Source organism: Protobothrops mucrosquamatus, unplaced genomic scaffold (assembly GCF_001527695.2).
Source record: "Protobothrops mucrosquamatus isolate PMUCROS unplaced genomic scaffold, P.Mucros_1.0 scaffold579, whole genome shotgun sequence".
Classification (NCBI taxonomy): Eukaryota; Metazoa; Chordata; class Lepidosauria; order Squamata; family Viperidae; genus Protobothrops; species Protobothrops mucrosquamatus.
The window spans coordinates 861,910-883,088 of record NW_015386880.1 but is presented as its reverse complement, the minus strand read 5'-3'; the positions used below and the strand labels follow the sequence as shown (position 1 = coordinate 883,088).

The 21,179-nt window shown below is 38.5% G+C and overlaps 2 protein-coding genes across 2 annotated transcripts in view; one reads left to right on the top strand and one right to left on the bottom strand.

Annotated features, from left to right (window-relative positions):
- Positions 1-2,583: 2,583 nt before the first annotated feature.
- NPRL2 (NPR2 like, GATOR1 complex subunit) lies at positions 2,584-16,124 on the bottom strand. The gene is made up of 12 exons (XM_015817355.1): positions 15,985-16,124; positions 13,274-13,359; positions 12,798-12,889; positions 12,501-12,669; positions 12,293-12,401; positions 11,303-11,439; positions 9,238-9,335; positions 7,767-7,803; positions 6,086-6,179; positions 5,383-5,500; positions 3,967-4,109; positions 2,584-3,727 (listed from the first exon to the last, which is right to left on the bottom strand). Exons 2-12 carry the CDS (start codon positions 13,349-13,351, stop codon positions 3,660-3,662), a joined length of 1,143 nt encoding a protein of 380 aa, XP_015672841.1. The 5' UTR covers positions 13,352-13,359; positions 15,985-16,124; the 3' UTR covers positions 2,584-3,659.
- A 246-nt stretch (positions 16,125-16,370) lies between these two features.
- The window catches only part of LOC107288715 (cytochrome b561 domain-containing protein 2), an 8,043-nt gene continuing 3,234 nt past the window's right edge, over positions 16,371-21,179 (top strand). Inside the window, exons 1-2 of the mRNA XM_015817356.1 lie at positions 16,371-16,422; positions 19,153-19,457. Coding sequence (XP_015672842.1) covers positions 19,331-19,457 — 127 coding nt within the window. The 5' untranslated portion in view covers positions 16,371-16,422; positions 19,153-19,330. The remainder of the gene's footprint in view (positions 16,423-19,152; positions 19,458-21,179) is intronic.

The window sequence follows — 21,179 nt, the reverse complement described above, 5'->3', positions numbered from 1 at the left end:
TGGAAGGGACCTTGAAGGTCATCTAGTCCAACCCCCTGCTCAGGCAGGAAACCCTATACCATTTCGGACAAATGGCTGTCCAGTCTCTTCTTAAAAACTTCCAGTGTTGGAGCATTCACTGCTTCTGGAGGCAGGTTGTTCCACTGGTTAATTGTTCTCACTGTCAGGAAGTTTCTCCTTAGTTCTAGGTTGCTTCTCTACATTTAGGCAAGAAAAAATAAATCACAGGTACAGTATAAGTATAGGTGGTACTTCACTCAACAGTAGTAACTGTGAGAGGGATCTCGGAGTCTTAGTGGACAGTGTGCTGCAGCTGCCAAAAAAGCCAGCACAATGCCAGGCTGCATTAACAGAGGGATAGAATCAAGATGACATGAAGTGTTAATGCCGCCTTATAATGCCACACTTGGAGTACTGCATCCAGTTTTGGTCACCACAATGTAAAAAAGATGTTGAGATTCTAGAAAGAGTGCAGAGAAGATCAACAAAAATGATCAGGGGACTGGAGGCTAAAACATACAAAGAACGGTTGCTGGAATTGGGTATGTCTAGTTTAATGAAAAGAAGGACTAGGGGTGACATGATAGCAGTGTTCCAATATCTCAGGGGCTGCCACAAAGAAGAGGGAGTCAAGCTATTCTCCAAAGCACCTGTGGGCAAGACAAGAAGCAATGGATGGAAACTAATTAAGAAGAAAAGCAACCTAGAACTAAGAAGAAATTTCCTATCAGTTAGAACAATTAACCAGTGGAACAACTTGCCTCCAGAAGTTGTGAATGGTCCAACACTGGAAGTTTTTGAGATTGGACAACCATTTGTCTGAAATGGTATAGGGCAGAGGTGTCAAACTCGCAACGTCACGTGTCATGACGTATTGCAACCTTTTTTCCATTGCTGACAATGGGGTGGGCGCGGTTTTGCCATGATGCATCTGGCCTGCGGGCCGACAGTTTGACACCCCTGGTATAGGGTTTCCTGCCTAAGCGGGGATTTGGACTAGAAGACCTCCAAGGTCCCTTCCAACTCTGTCTATTCTATTCTATTCTATTCTATTCTATTCTATTCTATTCTATTCTATTCTATTCTATTCTGCCTAGAATTTATTTAGAGTTAGTTTTGTTTTAGCTAGGTAAAGTGGATTATCTACACCTTACACATCTTGCACAACAGCAATAAACCACAGACTACTCAATCACATTCTAATCTGGCACATGATATCAATTTGACCAGAGTACTGACAGCTCATTGGTTACAAACAAGGAGGAACACTAATCTTGATCAGGAACCTCAATAAATAGAATGCTGGCTGGATTTAAGGAGAGCATATGCAAATCCTTCCATGAACTAACTTTGATCTTTTGGAGCTACCGGTATTTACTTGATACCTAACCTGTCGTACAAAATTGTTATGAACAACAACAACAAAATGCATGCAAGAGATAAACCCTTAAAGAAGAGATGAAAGTATAAATATGAATATAGCTGCAATCAGGATGAAACAGAAATATGTTCATGTTTCATCTAAAGTAGAAGTTATACATCTTTAATCCCTAAAGTACACAGTAGGTTGTAATTACAGAATATTAAAATACCCATTTTATTCTCAAATGCAGTTTTTGAAAATCAGAACACTTCCCTGGTAACCTAAGATTTTTTTCTACCTGAAATGACAGTATAGTCAAAAATCTTCCTTTATGTGCTCAACAGCTATCTACCCCAAAAAGGTAAATCATTACACTGAGTTTTATCAAGTTGGCAGAGAAAAAAAAAAGCACAAACAGGTCAAACTGAGATACTATTTAGACTCATATGTCTTTTCCCTCTCAAGGTTTATGGAGCACCTCTCTAAAATAGAAATTACAGATTCAGAGAATATACTAAGCTAACATGCACTCAGGCAGCAAATCTATGTGGCCACTAAGAGTTGAAATTGATGACACAATGAATCAATCAAGAACAATTTAATAGAATGCAGCAGTAATAGAATGTAAAAAGTTTGTAAACAGTAACAGAACTTTAGGTCAGCTAAGATGTATGGATTTGCCAAATATATAAACTTGCTACTATATTCACAAATAGCATAGGACATGTAGAAATTAACATACTACAAAGAACATTTGCTCAAGTAACACTTTTAATTCCAGCGATGCCTCTGTATCCTCTATGTATGTTTATGTATGTGTATGCATGTATATAGAGCATTCTTAGAACATGAAAATTACAGGGGAGATACAGTCCAGTGTTGTATTTGGAAATGACTCTCCCCCACACATACAAAAGACATCTAAGCAAATGTGATAAAGTGCTTCTGGGAGGTCTTATGGTTTTAAATTAATACTGGTAGTCCTTGCTTATCACGCATTCAGTAGGAAAAGGAGATTACAACTGGTCCCCAAAGTTGTGGCCATTGCAGCACCCCCATAGTCAATGTGATTTAAGATTTGGCTGCTTGGCAACCAGTGCACATTTACAACTATTGCAGAATTCTGCGCTCATGTGATCGCCATTTACGACCTTCACAGCCAGTTCCTGACAAGCAAAGTCAATGGGGAAGTCAGCAGGAAGTTACACTTGATCATGTGACATCATGCTTCATGGCTGCAGCCGGAATTGCTATGATTAGTTAGCATGGTCATGTGATGTTTCACTTTACAATCACATTGCTTAGTGACAGAGTTGTTGGTACCAACCATGGTCGATAAGTGGGGACCACCTGTATTTGGCACTGTCTACCTTTACTAAAGTAGTCAGTTTGTGCTAGCAATCATTTTATCAAAATTCCACCCATACACCTCAAGTTCTTTTCAGATGCAAAAGCTTTAATTGATTTATGAGAGGAAGATATCAAATAATGAATTAGAGATTCTATACAATATTTATTTTTACTATGTTTAGTTTCCCTTTCAATTGCTGCATTTGTATTAAATTTCCACAGAAAAATATTCTAGTTTATGTGAGCTTTATAAAATAGAAGAGGCCCATTATTCTTTCTCACAATCAGTAGTTTTGAAAAGTATTCAAAGTAAATAGGTTGAGCCCAATTATATTAAATATAACTATGCTGCAGGTTTATTTCCACAATTTTACTTCAGTATTTTACTTCCTAAAAAGAGTAGGCTTGCTTTTTATTAGCATGATTGTCCATGATTTATAATCGGCAAGTTTTTTTCTCAAAACTCTTAAAGGATTTCCAGTGGGTATGATCCCTTTTGTTAAAAAAGAAGGCATATTATGATAGAGAAGTATGTAGTTATTAGTTATGGGGAAAACCCAGAATGAGACAGTAATAAGCAGAATAGATTTTTCTGCCTGCTGAGGAGCAGCAAATTAAGGGGGAAGATTTATTGGACAGCATTCCCTGCTAGACATTTTTCCATTTCAGTTCCTTCCAAACTATTTTCAAACTATTTTATCCCTTGCTCAACACCATAGCCTTCTGAAGTTTCTTTATACACCGGTGTGTCTTTTAACACTCCCTCCCCCAAAAGAAGCATCTCTGCTGATCAAAGAGGGTCAAATCCATTAACCCCTTTTTTCAGAGGCTAGTTTAAGCCATGCTGCTTTTCATGAACCAGAAGAGTCCTGGGGCCACCACAATGTCTCATGCAGCCCAATTACAATTAGCGGGGCATAATAATCATCCCATTTCTCGAAGAGTCTCATTTCCAACAAACAATTATATTGGGATCATTCTCTAATCTTTCATCCAATTCCCGATAGCTCATTCCTAGAGAGAAATAAAAAAATAATGATGAAAGTGCATTAGTATAATTCCACTGCTTAGGCAAAATAAGGAAACTGATTTATATTTCCCAAGTAATCCAAAGATTGTGCTGGCTTTAGAATTGTTTGCTATACTGTTACCCCTATTTACTTTTAAAAATACTATTTTGTTTCTGCGTTGTTATCTATCAATAAGTTACTATGTGTTGTGAGTAGATGAATACAGGAAATATGATTCCTTACCTGTTTTACAACAAATCTCATCATAGCTATGGCAGCCAGTGTACAGTCGAGCTGGATGACTTCTTTCATCCCGAGCTATTTTTACAGGATATTTCTGGAGCCGCCGAATAAGACCCTTCATCAAACCAAACTGGATGAGTTTTCTAAACAAGAGAAGAATATGCTCAGAGAAACGAGGCAGAAATATTTAACAGCAATAGTACTTAGACTTATATACCACTTCATAGTGCTTTATAGCCCTCTCTAAGCAGTTTACAGAATCAGCATATTGCCCCCAACAATCTGAGTCAACCCTTGAGCCACTCAGAATTGAACTTCTGGAGTGAGCAGTGAGAGAGCCTGCAGAACTGCACTCTAACCACTGCACCACCATGGTTCTTAAGACACTGTGTACTGCAGGGGTGTCAAACTGCTGGCCCGCGGGCCAGTTGCGTCATGTGAAGGCCATGCCCACCCCAGCTCTGGCAATGCAAAAAAAGTTGCGATATGTCGCAACGTGTCACGTGATGTGGCGAGTTTGACACCAGTGGTATAGTGCTTCTTTTTTTGCTGTCCATCTAGATAGCTACTAAAAACAATTTTGAGATCAGCAGGAACGTTATTACATGTATTACTGGTACAAAAACCTGTTTTCTAAAACTACAGTTCTTTTGGACTGTTTTTTTTTCTGTACTGTACCACAGACTGTTATTAGTCCTTGTTCACACATGCATGGAAAACTTTGATACAAATATCAAAAGAGATGTGAGAATACAAGAACCTTTTCCATCAGGCGCTATATTTAATGAGTAGAAATAATTATTTGGAGAGGAAATTGCTCAAAGGACCATTTAAGATCAACCAACAGGCACACAATTATCAAATTTCTACCTGCCACAATTGACAGACAGTATTTGATGTATATGTTACATGTTTAATAGGCCCTGACACAAACAGATCATGGCAATTATTTCTCCTTCTCCTTTTTTAGAACAAATGAATGCTTTGCCTATTGATACTAAAAGAGAAGTGTGAACATGTACGCAACAAGAATGTTATTTTATGTGACTAAGTAATGCTATTGCTACTAATCAAATAACCAGACTCTTCTTACACACAGGTTTACTGAAAAAAAAATAGGATAGCAAACAAATTAAGAGAAGGAATTTCATATTTTGATTTAGCCCATTATTATGTGATTTGGCAGCTGCAAGAAAGAAAAGGATGTGTTTGTTCTGAAAATATATATCCATTTTAAGGAAGCTGAACTGTGGCTGTTTCTACCTATCTAGACAGAGCCCTAGGAATTGTAGTTTGATGAATATGCTCTCTTACAGATCTCAAGCAAAGTTCTCGGCCTTGTAGATGAGACAACAGTGATTAGATTGAAATCAGACACATTTAGCCTTGAATTGTTCTATGTGGAAGCTTCCCTACCTTTCATCCACTCTCTGGAGTTGGAGGGTGTAGCGGCAAATAAGATCTCGAACAGTTGTCCCAGGGCTCAGTCCACAGTACAGCTGGAAAACATCTCTCAAACTGGCTCGCTTGTGTCCTATAGAAAACAGTCAGAGAACAAAATTGGGAAAGCTATTTGATGAAGATGATGGCTACCATCAAAATTAAAGAGTAAGTAAGAACAGCATTCAAAATTACAATGTGGATTGCATTTAGGACTAAAAATAACATTGCAAGGCTGGATGCAAATTGATCTATACTGCCAAATATAGGTTATGAAAGTGCTGGGGTCAGTGACAATGCCAGCAATTGTTATGAGGTTTTTATTTTGGACTGAAAGTCAGCCAAAAGCAAATGAATTCATTTTATCTGCTATAAATTATTCATACGACTACAATCACTGTGAAATGATTGCTGTATGGAAATATATGTTACAATAGCTTAGTAAATAGCTTATATTAATAACCTTTGATTTTACGCAATCTCTCGCAAGTATTTTAACAGGAAAAATGTCAGCAGGCTTGGTAAGTGTGAGGACAAGGACCAATTTTATAGTAGTTCCTCTGGATGAGGCGGAAAATACACACTTTCCTGAAACTAAGTCCAACTCAACTCACAAGGATGTAGTTTGAACAGATACAAATAGGACTGCACTTTCAGCCATCCATGCATGCTTCTTTACCTGGTTTTGTCACATATGAGAGACATTCATCTTGCAGGCATTTATCATCCACTAGGTCCTGAACTTTAGGAGTTGTGCAATAGACATTTGAGTACTGTGGGAGGGAAAAAAGAGATTCCAGTCAATAGTGGCAGAGTTGCACCATTTTAGTTACTGCTGGAATTCTCACTAATTACTCACCAAAAGCATTCCAACAGACTGCATAGTAGCATATAATAATATTACATGAAATAATGGTATCAAGTAGCAGTATAGGATAGTATGCCAATTAATAGTAATCATTAAAGGGGTAGATCAATCTGAGCTGTTATTTGGGAGTTCTCTGCTATTATCATCTCCTATGCCTGTGGTGGCAAACCTATGGCATGTGTGCCACAGGTGGCACGCAGAGCCCTCTCTGTGGGCACGCGCGCCATCGCCCCAGTCCAGCTGGGTTTTATAAAACCTTTCCAATCAATCAATCAATTTCAATTTCTCGCGGGGAAAAAAAAAGATCTTGCAAAGTTGGAATTGATTGATTGAACTTTTTAGTCCCACCCAGTCTCCGGTTACCACTGCAGCCACGCCCACCCAATGGGCCACGCCCACCCAGCACCTGATGATACATAAGTGGGTTTTGGGTTGCAGTTTGGGCTCTCGGTCTCTAAAAGGTTCGCCATCACTGTCCTATGCAATTTCAGCCTTGCTGGGCTCTTGACAGCAGAACAAAAGCCAGGAGGTGTGTTCTTCCCTATCCCTATTCCTGTTAAAAAGCAGTAGGCTCCCTTTCATCTGAAAGTAATTAATTGACACAGAATGAGAGCTGGGAGGTCTGGCACATAGAAAAAATAAGGCGTCCCTTTGCCCTTTTCTGATGCTCAAAAGACCTTGGTATAGGTGGAGGATGAGCTCCAAAGTCAGTTTTCTCTTCTAACATCAGCAATATCTCTGTTCCCTGGGAGGGGTGGGTTAGAATAGTGAATTCCTACAGCTTCTAAGACACCTTTCTTGGCACCTCAAGATAGTAGCTGAACTCTTAACATTTTTGGCAATTAGCATACATATTCTTTCCACTTACAGTTGAGGTTTTTTTTTCTAAGACATGTGCTTTAGACATACTGTTTTCAAATATCAGGCACTTCTCATTTCATTAACATCTATTAGGTTTTTAAGGTTTTTAATCTTGTATGACAACTAGGGTTCCTCTTTTTGTTTAAAATGGGGCTAGATAATCTCAAATTTTCTGTTTTGAGGTTTCACTAAAGCCTAATTGAAAAAGATGCAGGAGCTGAAGAAAACAGAGATCAACACATTTTTACCTGTGATAAGGTAACAGAAAAGAAATGCACATTTTAGGTATATCCTCTTATTTCTCATCAGATTATTATGAGGAAAGCAGGAAGGGATTATTGGAGAAACAATTGCTCTATTAGGGTGTGAGTTCTATTCCTTAACACAGGGGTGTCAAACTGCCAGCCTCCAAGCCAGATGCATCACGCCAAAACCGCGCCTGGCAATGGGAAAAAAGTCACAATACGTAGCGACACGTCACGTGACAGGTTTGACACCCGTGCCTTAACAACTATATTCTTTGACAGATGACCCACATTTACGAAGCACCGTTTGATCATGCATAATCATGCAAATATATCAACTTGATATTTTATCATCTCAGTTCATATCGTATGTACATTCTACTCACCTGAAGTATTGAAACAAGAGTGACTACATTGTAGTATCTAACAATAAAAAGAAAAACCATTAGAAAGTAACGAACATGGAAAACTATATGCATACTATATGAAAAAGAAATATACAGGAGAAAGTAATAAATTATAGGGAAGCCAGTATCATTGGTGACTGGATATGTCATATTAATTCAAAGATAACCCCACCTTCCAAATGGATTGACAGAAAATGAAGCATATACAAATACTGTGCAATGGCTAGGTTCCCCAAACTGTTAACCTAGAATTATCAAATCCACTGAGATGGATTGTGGTGGGACAGAAATTGGATCAAGAAGTTAAAAAAATAATTCTAACAGAAACCAGATTCTTCCATGATCCCATGCATAAATATATGTGTTATGTTTATGAGCAGATGGGCATATGTAATTATACACTTTCTAGAAGTTAATCTTCAAAAAAAGGGCTGGATTGGGAGAGGCCAGAAAGATCTTAATCAAATTGTGTGCTTTTGAATCCATGTTGACTCCTGGTAACTGCCTGGATAAATCCCTGCACTTTTCCTGGCAAGATTTCAGAAGTGGGTTGTCATTACTTTCTTTTTAGAGCTGAGAAAGAATGACTGGCCCAAGATCACCTACCTGTCTTTGTTCCTTAACTGAGATTAGAACTCACAGTCTCCTGGTTTTGAATCTGGCACCTTAACTACCACTACACTGGCTCAATATTAATCCAAGCAATAACCTCTAACTGAAAATTAATTGTTTATAAAATATCTTATTAAAAAAATTAAATAATTTCCATTTATATAAACCATTCTCATTAATACACAAATGCAGAAATATACAAGTATATATACTCCAATATCTGCATGAGCAAACATAGTTCCCTACCTCATTCCAACAGAAAAAAAAAGACAAAAAATGAATTAAGATGTTGAAAAGAGAAGGGAACAGAAAGAGAAGATAAACAAGGGAAAACAGTGGACTGCATACCAAAAAAACCAAGAGAAAAATCCTATTTCTACTTTACAAAAGTTAAATTCAGGTAAATAGCTGCAGCTGCTCAATGTATCTTCATCCACAATTTCTGGCCATTTCTGCTTCTTAACTACTAAATGTCAGATAACATGCCCACTTCCCCAATTTACAGTACATGGAGAAAAGCTCTTGATTAAAAGCAGTATCCTATGGAAATGTTATTAGAAAGATGATTAAAGTTGCAGAATTAAGGTAAAGAAAGAGCCTTAATGTATGATTTTTTTTAACTATGGTCAAAACAGTATCAAATGAATACACAAGAAAAATTCTGCAGGCATCAACAAAGAATCAGAACTTAATGTAAAGAGGATGTTAAAGAGTAGTTGCTGGAATGTTATATGTTACATTATGTTATATCATGTCACAATAATGTAATGTAAAGCACTCTCTTTCCTTTCCTGTAATCAATCCCAGTAGCTTTTTCTTTTGTGCACCTGGCACTTACAAAAGGTTTTGGACAGCAATTCGAACCAAATTGAGTTCCACATCTGCTTCAGCTGATATTTTCTGAACATGACGAAATCCATCAATATATGGCAGGATCTAATGTGAGAGAGATGTATACAATGAATGTAAGGTTAAAGATCCATAAATATAAACAATTTTTTTCCTCATAAGTTAAACCAGAAAGACAAAATAAGATGAGAAAATGTCCATATAAAAGAACATTTGATTTCAGTGGAAGCATGTCTTAAGCCAGGGGTGTCAAACTGCCAGCCCGCAGGCCGGTTGCATCATGTGGAGGCCGCGCCCATCCCAGCTCCGGCAATGCAAAAAAAAGTTGCGATACGTCGCAACACGTCACGTGACACAGCGAGTTTGACACCCGTGTCTTAAGCCCTTTCACTTATTTGTTTATCAAATGTATGTAGCTGCCCATCTCATGAAATATAACTGTTGCATGTAAACTATAGTTAACTGGATGGCAGAGGCAAGTAAGGTCTTATGCCAATACTTTACTAATTGCTTAATTGATCAGAATGATCAATTCTGGTGTGAACATCAGCTTTCCAGGGTTTTTTAAAAATTATTTATTTTCTATAGCCACCCATCTCAATCAATGATTCTGGGAGGCTTACAATTAAAAAATATATATTACATTTAAAGCAATAAAGGCATTTTAAAACTCTAAATAAAATACTCTAAAAACATCCAAAATAAATACAGCTGCTGAAATACGTGGGCAATTAATAATAAAGCCAGGAAATTGGGCCCTTAGCACATTCAGCACTACAGGCTCAGGAACACAGCCTGATGTTTAGAGGTTTTTTTGAAATGCTAACAAGTTTGGAGCCATTCTAATCTCTGAGGAGAGGATTTTCCACAGAGCAGGTGTTACTGCAGAAAAAGTCTATCTTCTGGTGCCCACCAGTCAACACTGTTTGGCTGATGGGATCTGCAGTATGCCCAATCCCCAAGACTGAATGGGAACAGACTCTTGGAAAAAGGCGGTCCCTCAGGTAACCCAGATGCAAGCCATGTAGGGCTTTAAAGGTGACAATTAACACTTGAATTGAAACTGGTAACCAATGTAGCTCATGCAGAAGTGGTGCTACATGTACCAATATCTGGCACCATTTACTACCTGCACAGCCATTTTCTTTTGTGTAGCGGAAATTGCAGGCTCTTAACAGCTTTTATCAGAATGACAAAAGCATTGTGCCACGAGCCCTAGCCTCCTTGAATGTGTAATGTTATGATGCATACAGAAAGTGAGCGAAGATTGTGCTGTATTGCCATAGTGCTGCTTGCCTCACTTTGACATTTCTCCCCCTTTGACCTATGCAAGCACTTTTGTACTGAAAAGATGAAAATCTTAACAAATGCATAGTTTTAGGGAAGGAATGTGTGCAAATTCATATCTGCATCCACTCACTTCACTTGATTTTAACTCTCATGTGCACACAAATAACATAGATTCAAGTAACTTTCAATTTCAATTAACCTGCCATTGATAACTAAAATACAGGTAGTCTTTGCTTAACAACCGGTCATTTAATGACCAGTTATGATGGATCTCAAAAAAATATACTTATGACACATCCTTGAAGTTACTTTCCTGCATCCCAATGCAGTCACATGATCACAATCCAGCTGCTTGGAAATTGGTTTGCTTTTAAGATCAGCTGCAGTAGCCTGTGGACATGTGACCATGATTTACAACCTTTTTTGCCACTTATAAAGTTCATGGAATCCTGCTACCTCTCTTAAAAACTCCATTCTGATGAATAATATTGAATATACAATTAAATAAATACAGCAGTATTAAGACCACAAAACTGCAGTCTGAATCTCAAAGCAAGGAAACATTTAGCTAGAACCCATTTCAATACAGTGGGGACATGCTGAATAAATTCGTACACATTCAAACTTTAATCCCTTTAATCCCTCAGGAGATTAATTCATGGTGGACCTGGTGGAGGAAAATTGCAGGCATATTCTCCCTCCAATGTTGATATTATCATGAAATCCATGGATGGGACTATTTCAAGCTAATTTTTTGCACTAACCTGTTGAGTAGTGAGGTCCCATTGAGAATTTAAAAAGTCATCTTTATCTTGGGTGAAGACAGGGACGTCATATTCTTGTACAATGGGGGGATCTGGACGTTGCTCAATCACTTTCAGGTGAATGGTGTTTGATTCATCTATGAAAAGGGGTAATGGTTAACTCATTGCAAGATTATAGTATCACAACAGGCCTGCTGGAATTGAAATACATCGGACAACAATAATAGGCCCTACTTTATAGGGCATAATTGGACTGGGTGTGCAACGGGAGTGCTCACATTACAACCACGATTAAGTTTTAATGTTGAATGTACAGCAATTTTCAAACCAGTGGGTAATCGGATAACCCAAGTAAATAACAGTCCAAACCAATAGGATAGTGTTACAGTATAGCCTACTCACCTTATTGTCTTACAGCATGTTGCACTTAGTACTAGAGAATATTCAAATTATACAAAACCCCCAAGGACAATTAGTGTCTTTTCCTTAAGCATGTCAATTTATAAGAGCCAAAGTATAGGAAAATAAATTTAATTAATAAAGTATATGTATATTTGTAAAGAATAGTAAGAACTTCCTTCAAAGGACCAACATCCAACTCTTCTTGGTACTTTGTGGACCCTTGATCTAAACAGTGGTTGTGGCTGAAAACTGTAGAGGCACTAGGCTGGAGAAGACTGCTTTGGGAAATGACATCTCCCTTCCCATCCAACAAATAAATAGAAACTACAGTATACTGTATGCTCAAGAACATCGGTACAGAATTTCACTTACCACTTCTTCCTGCTGTTGAGCAAAATCATATTCTTATCTACTTTACCTTTTCATATTGAGAGATATAGATATGAAGAAGGCAGCACTAAATACAGTAATAAGTGTCCATCTTTCTAAAAGTGCTGCACGGTCTTATCTGCCCAAGACTCACTAGCCTGAATTTTAATATGCTCTGTTCCAAAATATATTTTGTAACAATATGCTTGGTGAAAATACCAATAGGCAGAGTGCATTTGCCAGTAGCATTCAGTTCTTCAAGTAGGATGGTCATGATGGGTATCAATTTTTGCTTGCTCTCATCATTGGAAATGAAACCACTTTCAAGCTAGGAAAAAATGGAAATAAAGTATAATAAAATATAATAAAAAATCTGTACACACATGAGAACAGAAATGAAGGATACCATATTTAGGCTATCTCTAACCTCCAGAGTAGTAAGGTAACCTGCCAATTTTTTCACAATCGGTTCCAGTGCACAGGTCTTAGCTCTAGCGTCACAAACAAAGCCAAGGTTGAAGTGCAAGGCATTCCGGGTGTATTTCTTATGTTCAATGCAAACTGGGCAACCAATAAGCTTTTTCTCCATAGCCGTACTGGATTTTTGTGGAGCAGGGGAGAGAAGAGAAAGAGAACAATTATCTTTACAGCACTCAAAATACTGAGTAATTGTATTTCTTCATCAAGTAAAGCTTTTCTTACAGGGTTCCTGCATAATACTCACACTGTGATAAGCTTATTTTGGAGTTCGGGTTTGGTGATGATGTATACTTGCACTGTATCAAACAACTCTCGGGAAATAAAATCCTCTGGTACCTGCAGGAACAAGACAGAACTGCAAATAATTAATAGACAAATGAATTAATAAATAATGATCTTGACTTTTAGGACAATACCATTTTAATGCTAGGGCAACATATATTTCAAACAAAGGTAGAAAAACACTATTTACCACTGCAAAAATAAAATGCACAATCAGAAATAAAAATAGACAAGCAGAGGCAAAATGAGCTCTGATACACTTTATGAAAGACATCCTGACAAAAGGTGGTCCCCCATGAATGGCAAGTACTATGTTTTCCTTGGTCTTAGTTTCAACTTCAGTCAAAAATAGTAAAGAGCAAATCTAAAATCTTGGACCACTGATGCCAATCAAAGCAGAAAATAACAAACGAGACAGGTAGTTTTTGCACAACTGACCTGATATGTTATTTTAGGTCCCAGGGTTGGGTGGAATTCACTGAAAAATATACACTCAATTCTGCTGCTGATTTCCATTGTTGTAACTGAAAAAAGATGAAATACACTGAAATGAAAGGAAAGCTACTTTTGGAGAAAAAGATTTTTGAAGTATCACTCTTATTTTTTTTAATCCAATTTCAAGGCCAGCTGACTCTCTGATGACTCTGGGTGGTTTATAATTAAAACAAGAAAAAATAAATCGTGGCCAACTGGAAGGACAAATACTCAGCTATAACCAAACATTAACTAAAGGAGACTCCAAAACCACTCTATCCCAAGGTCCGAAAGAACAACCTGGTTTTAAATAATTTGCTGAACATCATAATAAGGGTGGGAGCTGCATGAATCTCTGCAGAGATATTGTTCCAGGCAGTGTAAAAGTTGCCCACCTTTTGGAGAGATTAAATAACCCAGGTCCAATAGTCATCTGGGGCAGACCAATCTAACAGGCTCTGTTAGTGATCTGACCAGAGCAATGGACTAATATCAATGTCCTCCAAAATCAGATTACATCTCATCTGCCCCAAGACAATATCCAGACCTAATTATGCACCATGTTCATGATGATTTGGGACAGATCTATGCTTCTCATGGTGGCTCGACATCATTGATATTCTCTGAACTGACATATGCTCCAAGCCTGCTGACTCACGTCTAAGAAAAGCTTTATGACAAGAACAAACATTCTTAAGGGTATGCAAGAACAAAACTGTATTGAAAGATGGAGAAAGGAGACCACTGAACAAGGCATAACAATATGGCTGAAGAATGCGATCTGCCTTATACTACATGGAGGACCCTAAATAGGTTGAGGGTTGGAGTGCCTAAGAATAAGAGCAATATGCTTAAGTGAAGACTTTTAGTGAAAAACAACATGCTGTGTGAATGCGGAGAAACACAGAGCTGGCCCATCTGCTTCTGGGTCAGCTAGTACCAAAAGCATGTACCAATAATAACTTATTTTTGCCTAACAACAAAACCAAGAAGGTGACTTCATTCTGGCAGTCTAAAGTTTGATCTAGACATGGAAAAAAGAAGAACATCACCAGCTGGTAAATTGATATCCCAAGAACTTGTAGCCTCAGGGTCTCAGTTACCAGCTTAGTAATGAAATCCAGCAGTTCAGCCATGAGAGATGCTGTACAACATAAAGGGCAGTGCAACAGCAACAATTACATGTGTTCCTGGGAAGCCAACTTCAAACCAGAGAGGGATTCACTTAGTGACCCACAATGCTTGCTTAACAAGGGCAGCAGAGTATGCCAGGATTGCCATTGTTAAGCAATGCAGTCACATGATATTTCACTTTACAACTGCATCACTTAGTGACAGAAATTCTAGTCTCAATTACGACAAAAAGGAGAATGGAGCAGACTCACAGTCACAGCCAGCATCTATGATGCCGCAGGGAACCCTTCTGGCCTGAGCCAGCAGTTGAAGAACTTGCCCTATTTTTATATGGAACAAATTCCACAAAAGTAGGTTAACCCTGAATAGGTTAATCTTACCTCCTGCACTGAATATGTAACCTGAGTACTAAGCTTATGTTCTGCATAATTTTAGCTTATCACTGGAAGACTGGCACAACTACCACACTGAATGAATTATTTTACTAGTGTAACTACAATAAATCAGGATGTGAGTTGTCTGTGATTTATATACAATCTTGTACAAACCAGAACTCTGCTGAATTATTCTTGTTCATTCAAGACTAAATGAGTCACAGATCAAACTGTTAAGATCTGAGAGTCACCCCTAGTCAGAAAGAGCAGAGGGAGTAATCAGTGCATTTTGTGAAATGCAATTCAGAAACTGTTGTTTTGAGCAACACAGAAGGTAGCCCCTAGCACTCTCACTCTTTGGTTCCCACTGATAGCATAGGAATACTATAAATACTGTACTATAAAGAGTATCTACAAACAGCCGCTCTATTTCCAAAGGCCCATATTTTCCAAAAGAGGGCAGGACAATATCCCATGATAGCAGTAGATATATGTCTACCCACTCTATCCATCATGCTGATAATGGCTTTGTACTGTATTTAGCAATCTTTTAAGTTGGCTGAAAACAGGTGCCCTATCTTTCATTAGAACTTCTTTGTTAATCTTCCCATTTACGTGTGCCCAAATTTCTAAACTACAGTACTTGGAGATTAATCTACCACAGTCCATCAATTTATTCAATGTTTTTCAGACTTGGCAACTTTAAAAAGTGTGGACACTTCAACTCCCGGAAATTTGAGGAGTTGAAGTCCATGCATCTTAAACTGCCAAATTGAAAATCACTACTTTAGTTCATTAACTACAAGCCAGTCCGCACTTCTTTAAATATAACCAGTTCTAACAATTCTGGCAGAGAGCATTTGTCTTTTTAAGAGCTGACGGAAAAGACGTAGTAGTGGAAGAAACCTAGAGATCAAACAGTATTCTTGCCTTTAATCAATAATCAAACTGCCTATATGAAGTTAAAGGGTATTATTGCTCGAGAAAGGCCTATTTAATGCCCAGTCCCCTGAATTAATAGTAAGCGATCGAGACTTGGGTTCACGTAAGCTCCTAAAATCCCCGCCAGATAGTGTGCCTACGGAAGGAAAGCATCGGGAGCCTTCACACGCGCTCTTCCTCTCTCTCTCAGGTAGCCAAAGACCAGCCCACGGGCTCTGCACCTACCTCCTACGGAAGAGCACGGGCAAAGCACGCATGTGCAAGGCTAACTCCAACCGGGCGAGCGAAAGAGCTTGGGGAAAACAGCGATCTCAGAGCGCGTGCGTCTCGGTGGCCCTGAAGAAAAGACCCTTCCTGCAGATTTCCGCGCGCCAACGTGCTCGCCGACCTCGCCCGCTGGTAACAATACAGTTCTAAAGCTAAGGCAAGAATGGTAGGTACGACCGTGCAACGCTTGTCACGTGTCGCGCAGTTAGCTGTATTCGAGAGGGTTTCCCCGGTGATGGACAGCGCGGCTCAGCCTCTCAGACGCAGAGACCAGCCGCCAGGGTAGGAGGAACACATGACAAACTGGGTAGACTTGCCCAATGAAAAGGCATCAGATACTTCCTTGGCTTCCACCAGAGTTGATGCTCCTTTGCGATGCTACTGTTCTCGGCGGAGGTGAGTTCCTTGGACTCCCCCCCCCCCCCCCACCAGGCAGTTGGATGGAGCTGGGAGAGGGATGCTTTTAGAAAAATCCGCGGTGGGCGGATTAGGACAGATCTCCCGAAGGGGATGGGATCTGCCTGGGGTTTCCAGGGCTTGAAATGCCTTTGTGGAACAGCAGCCCGGGAACTCACGCTTATTATCCTGGAAAGAAGAAACCTAGATACAGTCCTTGATTGGTGGAGGCATCTCTCCACATCTCTTGTACTACAGACCTTATCGCCTCTGCCAGTTGCAATGCAAGATGTGGGGTGGGCAAAGCTGAGGTAGGGAAGGGCTGCTTTATCCGAGGAGAATGTGTGTCCTGGTGCTGTCAAATCAGGTTAGGCGGAAGATCGGCACATTCTCTGCCTCTCCCCGAAATGATTCTCGAAACGGTGTATCGTCGTTTTGGACGGAGTCCTGAGAGCTGTGTGTCTCTTTAGATAGGTTAGGTTCTCGTGTTTCCTTCCTTTCTTCCAGCAGCCACCTCCACTTTCGATTGTGCCCGTAAGATACGCGGTGCAAAATCAAAGTGCAGGCTGCCCTCGTCTTCTTTTTCAAAATGCTCAGAGGGAGTCTTGCCTTGCCACTGAAATAAAGAAAAGGAAGGCTGTGGCGTCTGTCTCTTTGCCTTAATGCTATATTACAGAGAACAGAACAGCCTAGGCTAAAAGAGGGTCGTGTTATTTGTGGTTCAGCATCTTGTAGGAAGCCAGCCATTAAGCTAGTACATTAAACTATATGTTTTATTTGTTAGACATACCTCAATGAAATATCATATGAAAGTCTATTGCTAGGGTCAACCTGCCTTAAAATCAGCCAAATTTCTTGATTTCAGTCTCATTTCTTTTTAATGGTTTTATTTAATTAAAGTTATATCACTATAGATTCACCTTCTTACAAAGCTTAGAGTTTAATTCTCCACTCAGGGTATTTTCATTTATTATGACATCTCCATAGGTAAAGCAAATTTGTGGCAAATTGAGTTTGCATATTGTAAATTTACGATTCCAAAGTAGCCTTAACTGTTACAGGATATCTAGAACTGTAATTTTCAGTTAACAAGTTTCCACTATGAAAATTTGTAAGAAACTCATGCATATATGATTAAATTGCTTGCCTATTCCTTCAGGTGCAAACAATTTAATGGATGGATTTTGCAATGCCAGAAAAGGTCTCAGGATGATACACACTTGGTAGTCTTAGGCAAATTAACATCACCTAACAACAGTAAATATGAACAAAGGAAAAATTATTTTCATGTTTATATTTATATAAAATTGGGTGAATAGATCAGTAATACAGCTTGCAACCTGTAAAAATTAATTCACTGGTGTTTTCCATTGGTGCTTATGACTGAACAAATTGTTCAAGAGCTTTGTCTTGAAATTTTGTTTTTCAGAGTTTCAAATGTTTGCCATCTACTTTTATGCTGCTCAGAGGAATGAAGATGGGCAGCATGATAGATGTAAACATGAGCTATGCTGTGTTCTTTAACCTGGACACATATTCAAACATATTCATAGCATATGATTGAGATGCATTTCCATGGACACTTGTAGTGAAGGTTGAATGTAATACTGCAGACTATTCTTCAAGAAATCATAATTTCGTAGTGAAACTAAACAGTAATGTTTTAAATTTTTTAGGCTTCTGTAGGAAAAACTCTGGTGGTGTACTAGCAGTGAAATGTACATTGTTATGCTAGAAGTATAGAATGAAATTTTTTGGCTTATGATTCATAGAAAAAGGTGCTGCACCACATTTTGTTTTGAAAAGGGCCCGGAAAGGAAGATCAACAGGCCTGCATGACGGTTGAGTTCAGTTTGAAGAGGTGGATATTTTGCTTCCCACACATACAACAAAAGTGATTAATGGCTATGTTCACATGATTCCTGCTGAACCACAAAGTAACCATCCATATTTTAGCTTACTGTGATTTGTTGACATTGGGTTTTTAAAATTAAACTATGGTTAAATTAATCACAAGGAAGCCTGTTGGGGCTTACCTATCCCTATGTATCAACCATGGCTGTGTGCTTCCCTTCTTTTGCTTGTCTGTATTGGTTTGTGGTTTAGTACCAATCTCTGTCAGGGGTGTTTCCCATACTTCTGAATGTCAATTGAAGTTGACAGCGGGAGAAAATGATTGTAGCAGCTTGCTGTACTTATATATTGCAATACTGATACTATCTCCCCCAAATCTAAACAATGGAGCTAGATCAGCATTAGTGGTGTATTTAGGCTTCCTTCAGACATTTAGGTTTAGTTTGAGTGCTGTGTGTTTAGTCGGTTTGATTCCTAGAGGGAACAAAACCCTCTTAATCTGAAGCCCACCCTATATTAAAGTTTAGAAAACCTTTCCCCAACAACAAAAAAATTACATCCAACCCTCAAAAGTCAGCATATGCTTATTGCACATAAAATGAGAACAGGAAAAAGGAGAGGGAAAAATGACATTAAATTATTGGAATTATAACATTTTATGATATGACATGACATTAAGAGCCTAAAAATATCTAAAACTTAGTTTCCTTTCTGGCAGAATCCCAGGTTTTGATGGGAAATCCATGTTGAAAATGCTCTGCTTTGACAGCCTAGGATTTTATTTGGTTATATTTGAGGACTAAATATTATCCTTGGGTTTTTCAATGCTTTTATTTTGCTCCTTTTTAATATAATCTCTTTATGTTTTTCACACAGGATAATTGACAGAAGCATGAGAAGCCTGAAGCAGATTGTTTTTGTTTAAAGACAATATTGCTTGAATTTTCCCTCACTTTGATGTTCTGAGGCATTTGATATATTTTGTACATAAACACAGAAGATCAATAATTAGTGGACAGTGGCAGGCCAACATATTACTCATTTTCCAGAAGACATGGCTCTGACAGTTGAAACGGAATCTCAGATTTACCACTCTCTCAGGACTGTATTTGGTGCAGTTGCACACCTGGTTTCTCTTGGATTCACCATAGTCATGGTGGTGCTCACCAGACCTGGATCAAGTAAGTAAAGAGCAATGGGAGGACCACACAGTGTTATTTCCCCAATAGTACTTGAAACATGGACGGAATGCTTAAGACCTACTGTACAGTATAGATCGTCCTGCTGGATGATGACTTTAGCTAGTAGGTCAAGGCTGGGCATAGGGGGATGGGGAGGAGGAAGAGAGAGGGCAGGCTGAAAGTGAGTCAATAGCCTAGTTGAGTTAGACTTGGATCTTGGCAATTCTAGTCACCCATTTTCACCAACACCCCACTCTGGATTTTCCAATCTCAACTGTACTGTTATATATAATTAAAACAATTAGCAGAGTGGAGAGGTAAGGTGTTGCGCCTGAGCTAGTTAGATTCAAATCCCACTCAGTTATGAAGTTCTCTTGATAAATTTTGGCCAATCAGCCCCACTTACCTTATAGGATCATAGCTGTAGATACAGCATTGGGAAAGATTATTATTATTATTATTATTCCATTCATAAATGCTCCATTGAGTTCTTAGAGAAAAAAGTTACATTTGTATACAATCCTGGTGACTGGACAAACTTGCAGTTTGCTTGGCAAGGTATGTAGAAGTGGCTTGCAATTGTCTTCCTAGGAAAAAGAGAGAAAGAGTGACTGGTCCAAGGTCACCCAGCTGGCTTCATACCTAAAATACCTAGTAGTCAGGGTTTCCCAATTTCTCACCATAGAGATGCTCAATATATAATCATCTGTGATTATGACTGGACTGCATCCATACTGCATTGTCTGTGCTGAGTTTGGTCGGTTTGGTTTGCTTTTATTTTATTGACTACAGATTGAGCTTCATCCCACTAAGTTCATCCATTCATTGCAGTGTCTTCTCCAATCCAGTTATAATTCTGTATCTTCTGCGAGGAAAAGGTAATCAATTTCTTTTAGTGAAAGGAAGGTGACAATGAAATAAGAGTCTTGGATGCAAAGACTTAACATGGATTAATGTCCATTTTCCATGGTGAATAAAGAATTTTGAGAATATACATAATTTTTCAGGCTCACAGGAGTATGACTCAATATAATAATGTTTATTTTATTTGTATCCCGTCTTTATTATTTTTATAAATAACTCAATGTGGAGGACATATCCAACACACCTTCCTTCTTCTATTTTCCCTGCAACAACCACACTGAAGTGAATTGACCTGAGAGAATAGCTGGCCCAAGGTCACCCAGTTGTCTCTCATGGATAAGGCAGGACTACAACTCATGACTTCCTGGTTTCCAGCTTTGTATCTTAATCACTAGACCAAAGTGGCTAACATTTAATTCTGAAAATGTATGTTGTGTTACCTTACCATGAATATTATGTAGTATAAAGTTTCATGAATTAGCATTTAAAAAAATACTTCATAATACATCTGTTTTCTTTTTTTAATTCTCCAAACCAATCCTGTTACTCTTTTGGAATTTAAACAATTGGTTTTAAGTTTCACTAGGTTGTCACTTTTTTTAATGGTGGGGATGGAAATGTTTTATTTTTTTCCTCAACCTCAAGAGATTATTAGATTCATATTTAAAAGAATCTCAAAATTACCTATTTCACAAAAAAACTAGTGAGCTTCCAATGCTGGCATATTTAGTATTATTCTACTTGTAGTTTCTCAGTCAATATGAATCTAATACTTCACAATCTCAGTTCTTCTGTCTTGGGTCACAGTTTAACTTCTTAGCTGCACAAATCGTACTAGTGATACAAACATACAAGGGC

Bases quoted from the DNA above. Each gene is read 5' to 3' on its own strand.
- NPRL2 (XM_015817355.1), bottom strand. From the start codon at position 13,351: ATGGAAATCAGCAGCAGAATTGAGTGTATATTTTTCAGTGAATTCCAC. The intron at 6,180-7,766 runs GTGAGTAGAATG...TCCCTCCCACAG, and splicing joins CTCTTGTTTCAATACTTCAG to TACTCAAATGTCTATTGCAC. The intron at 3,728-3,966 runs GTAAGGAATCAT...ATTTCTCTCTAG, and splicing joins TGAGATTTGTTGTAAAACAG to GAATGAGCTATCGGGAATTG.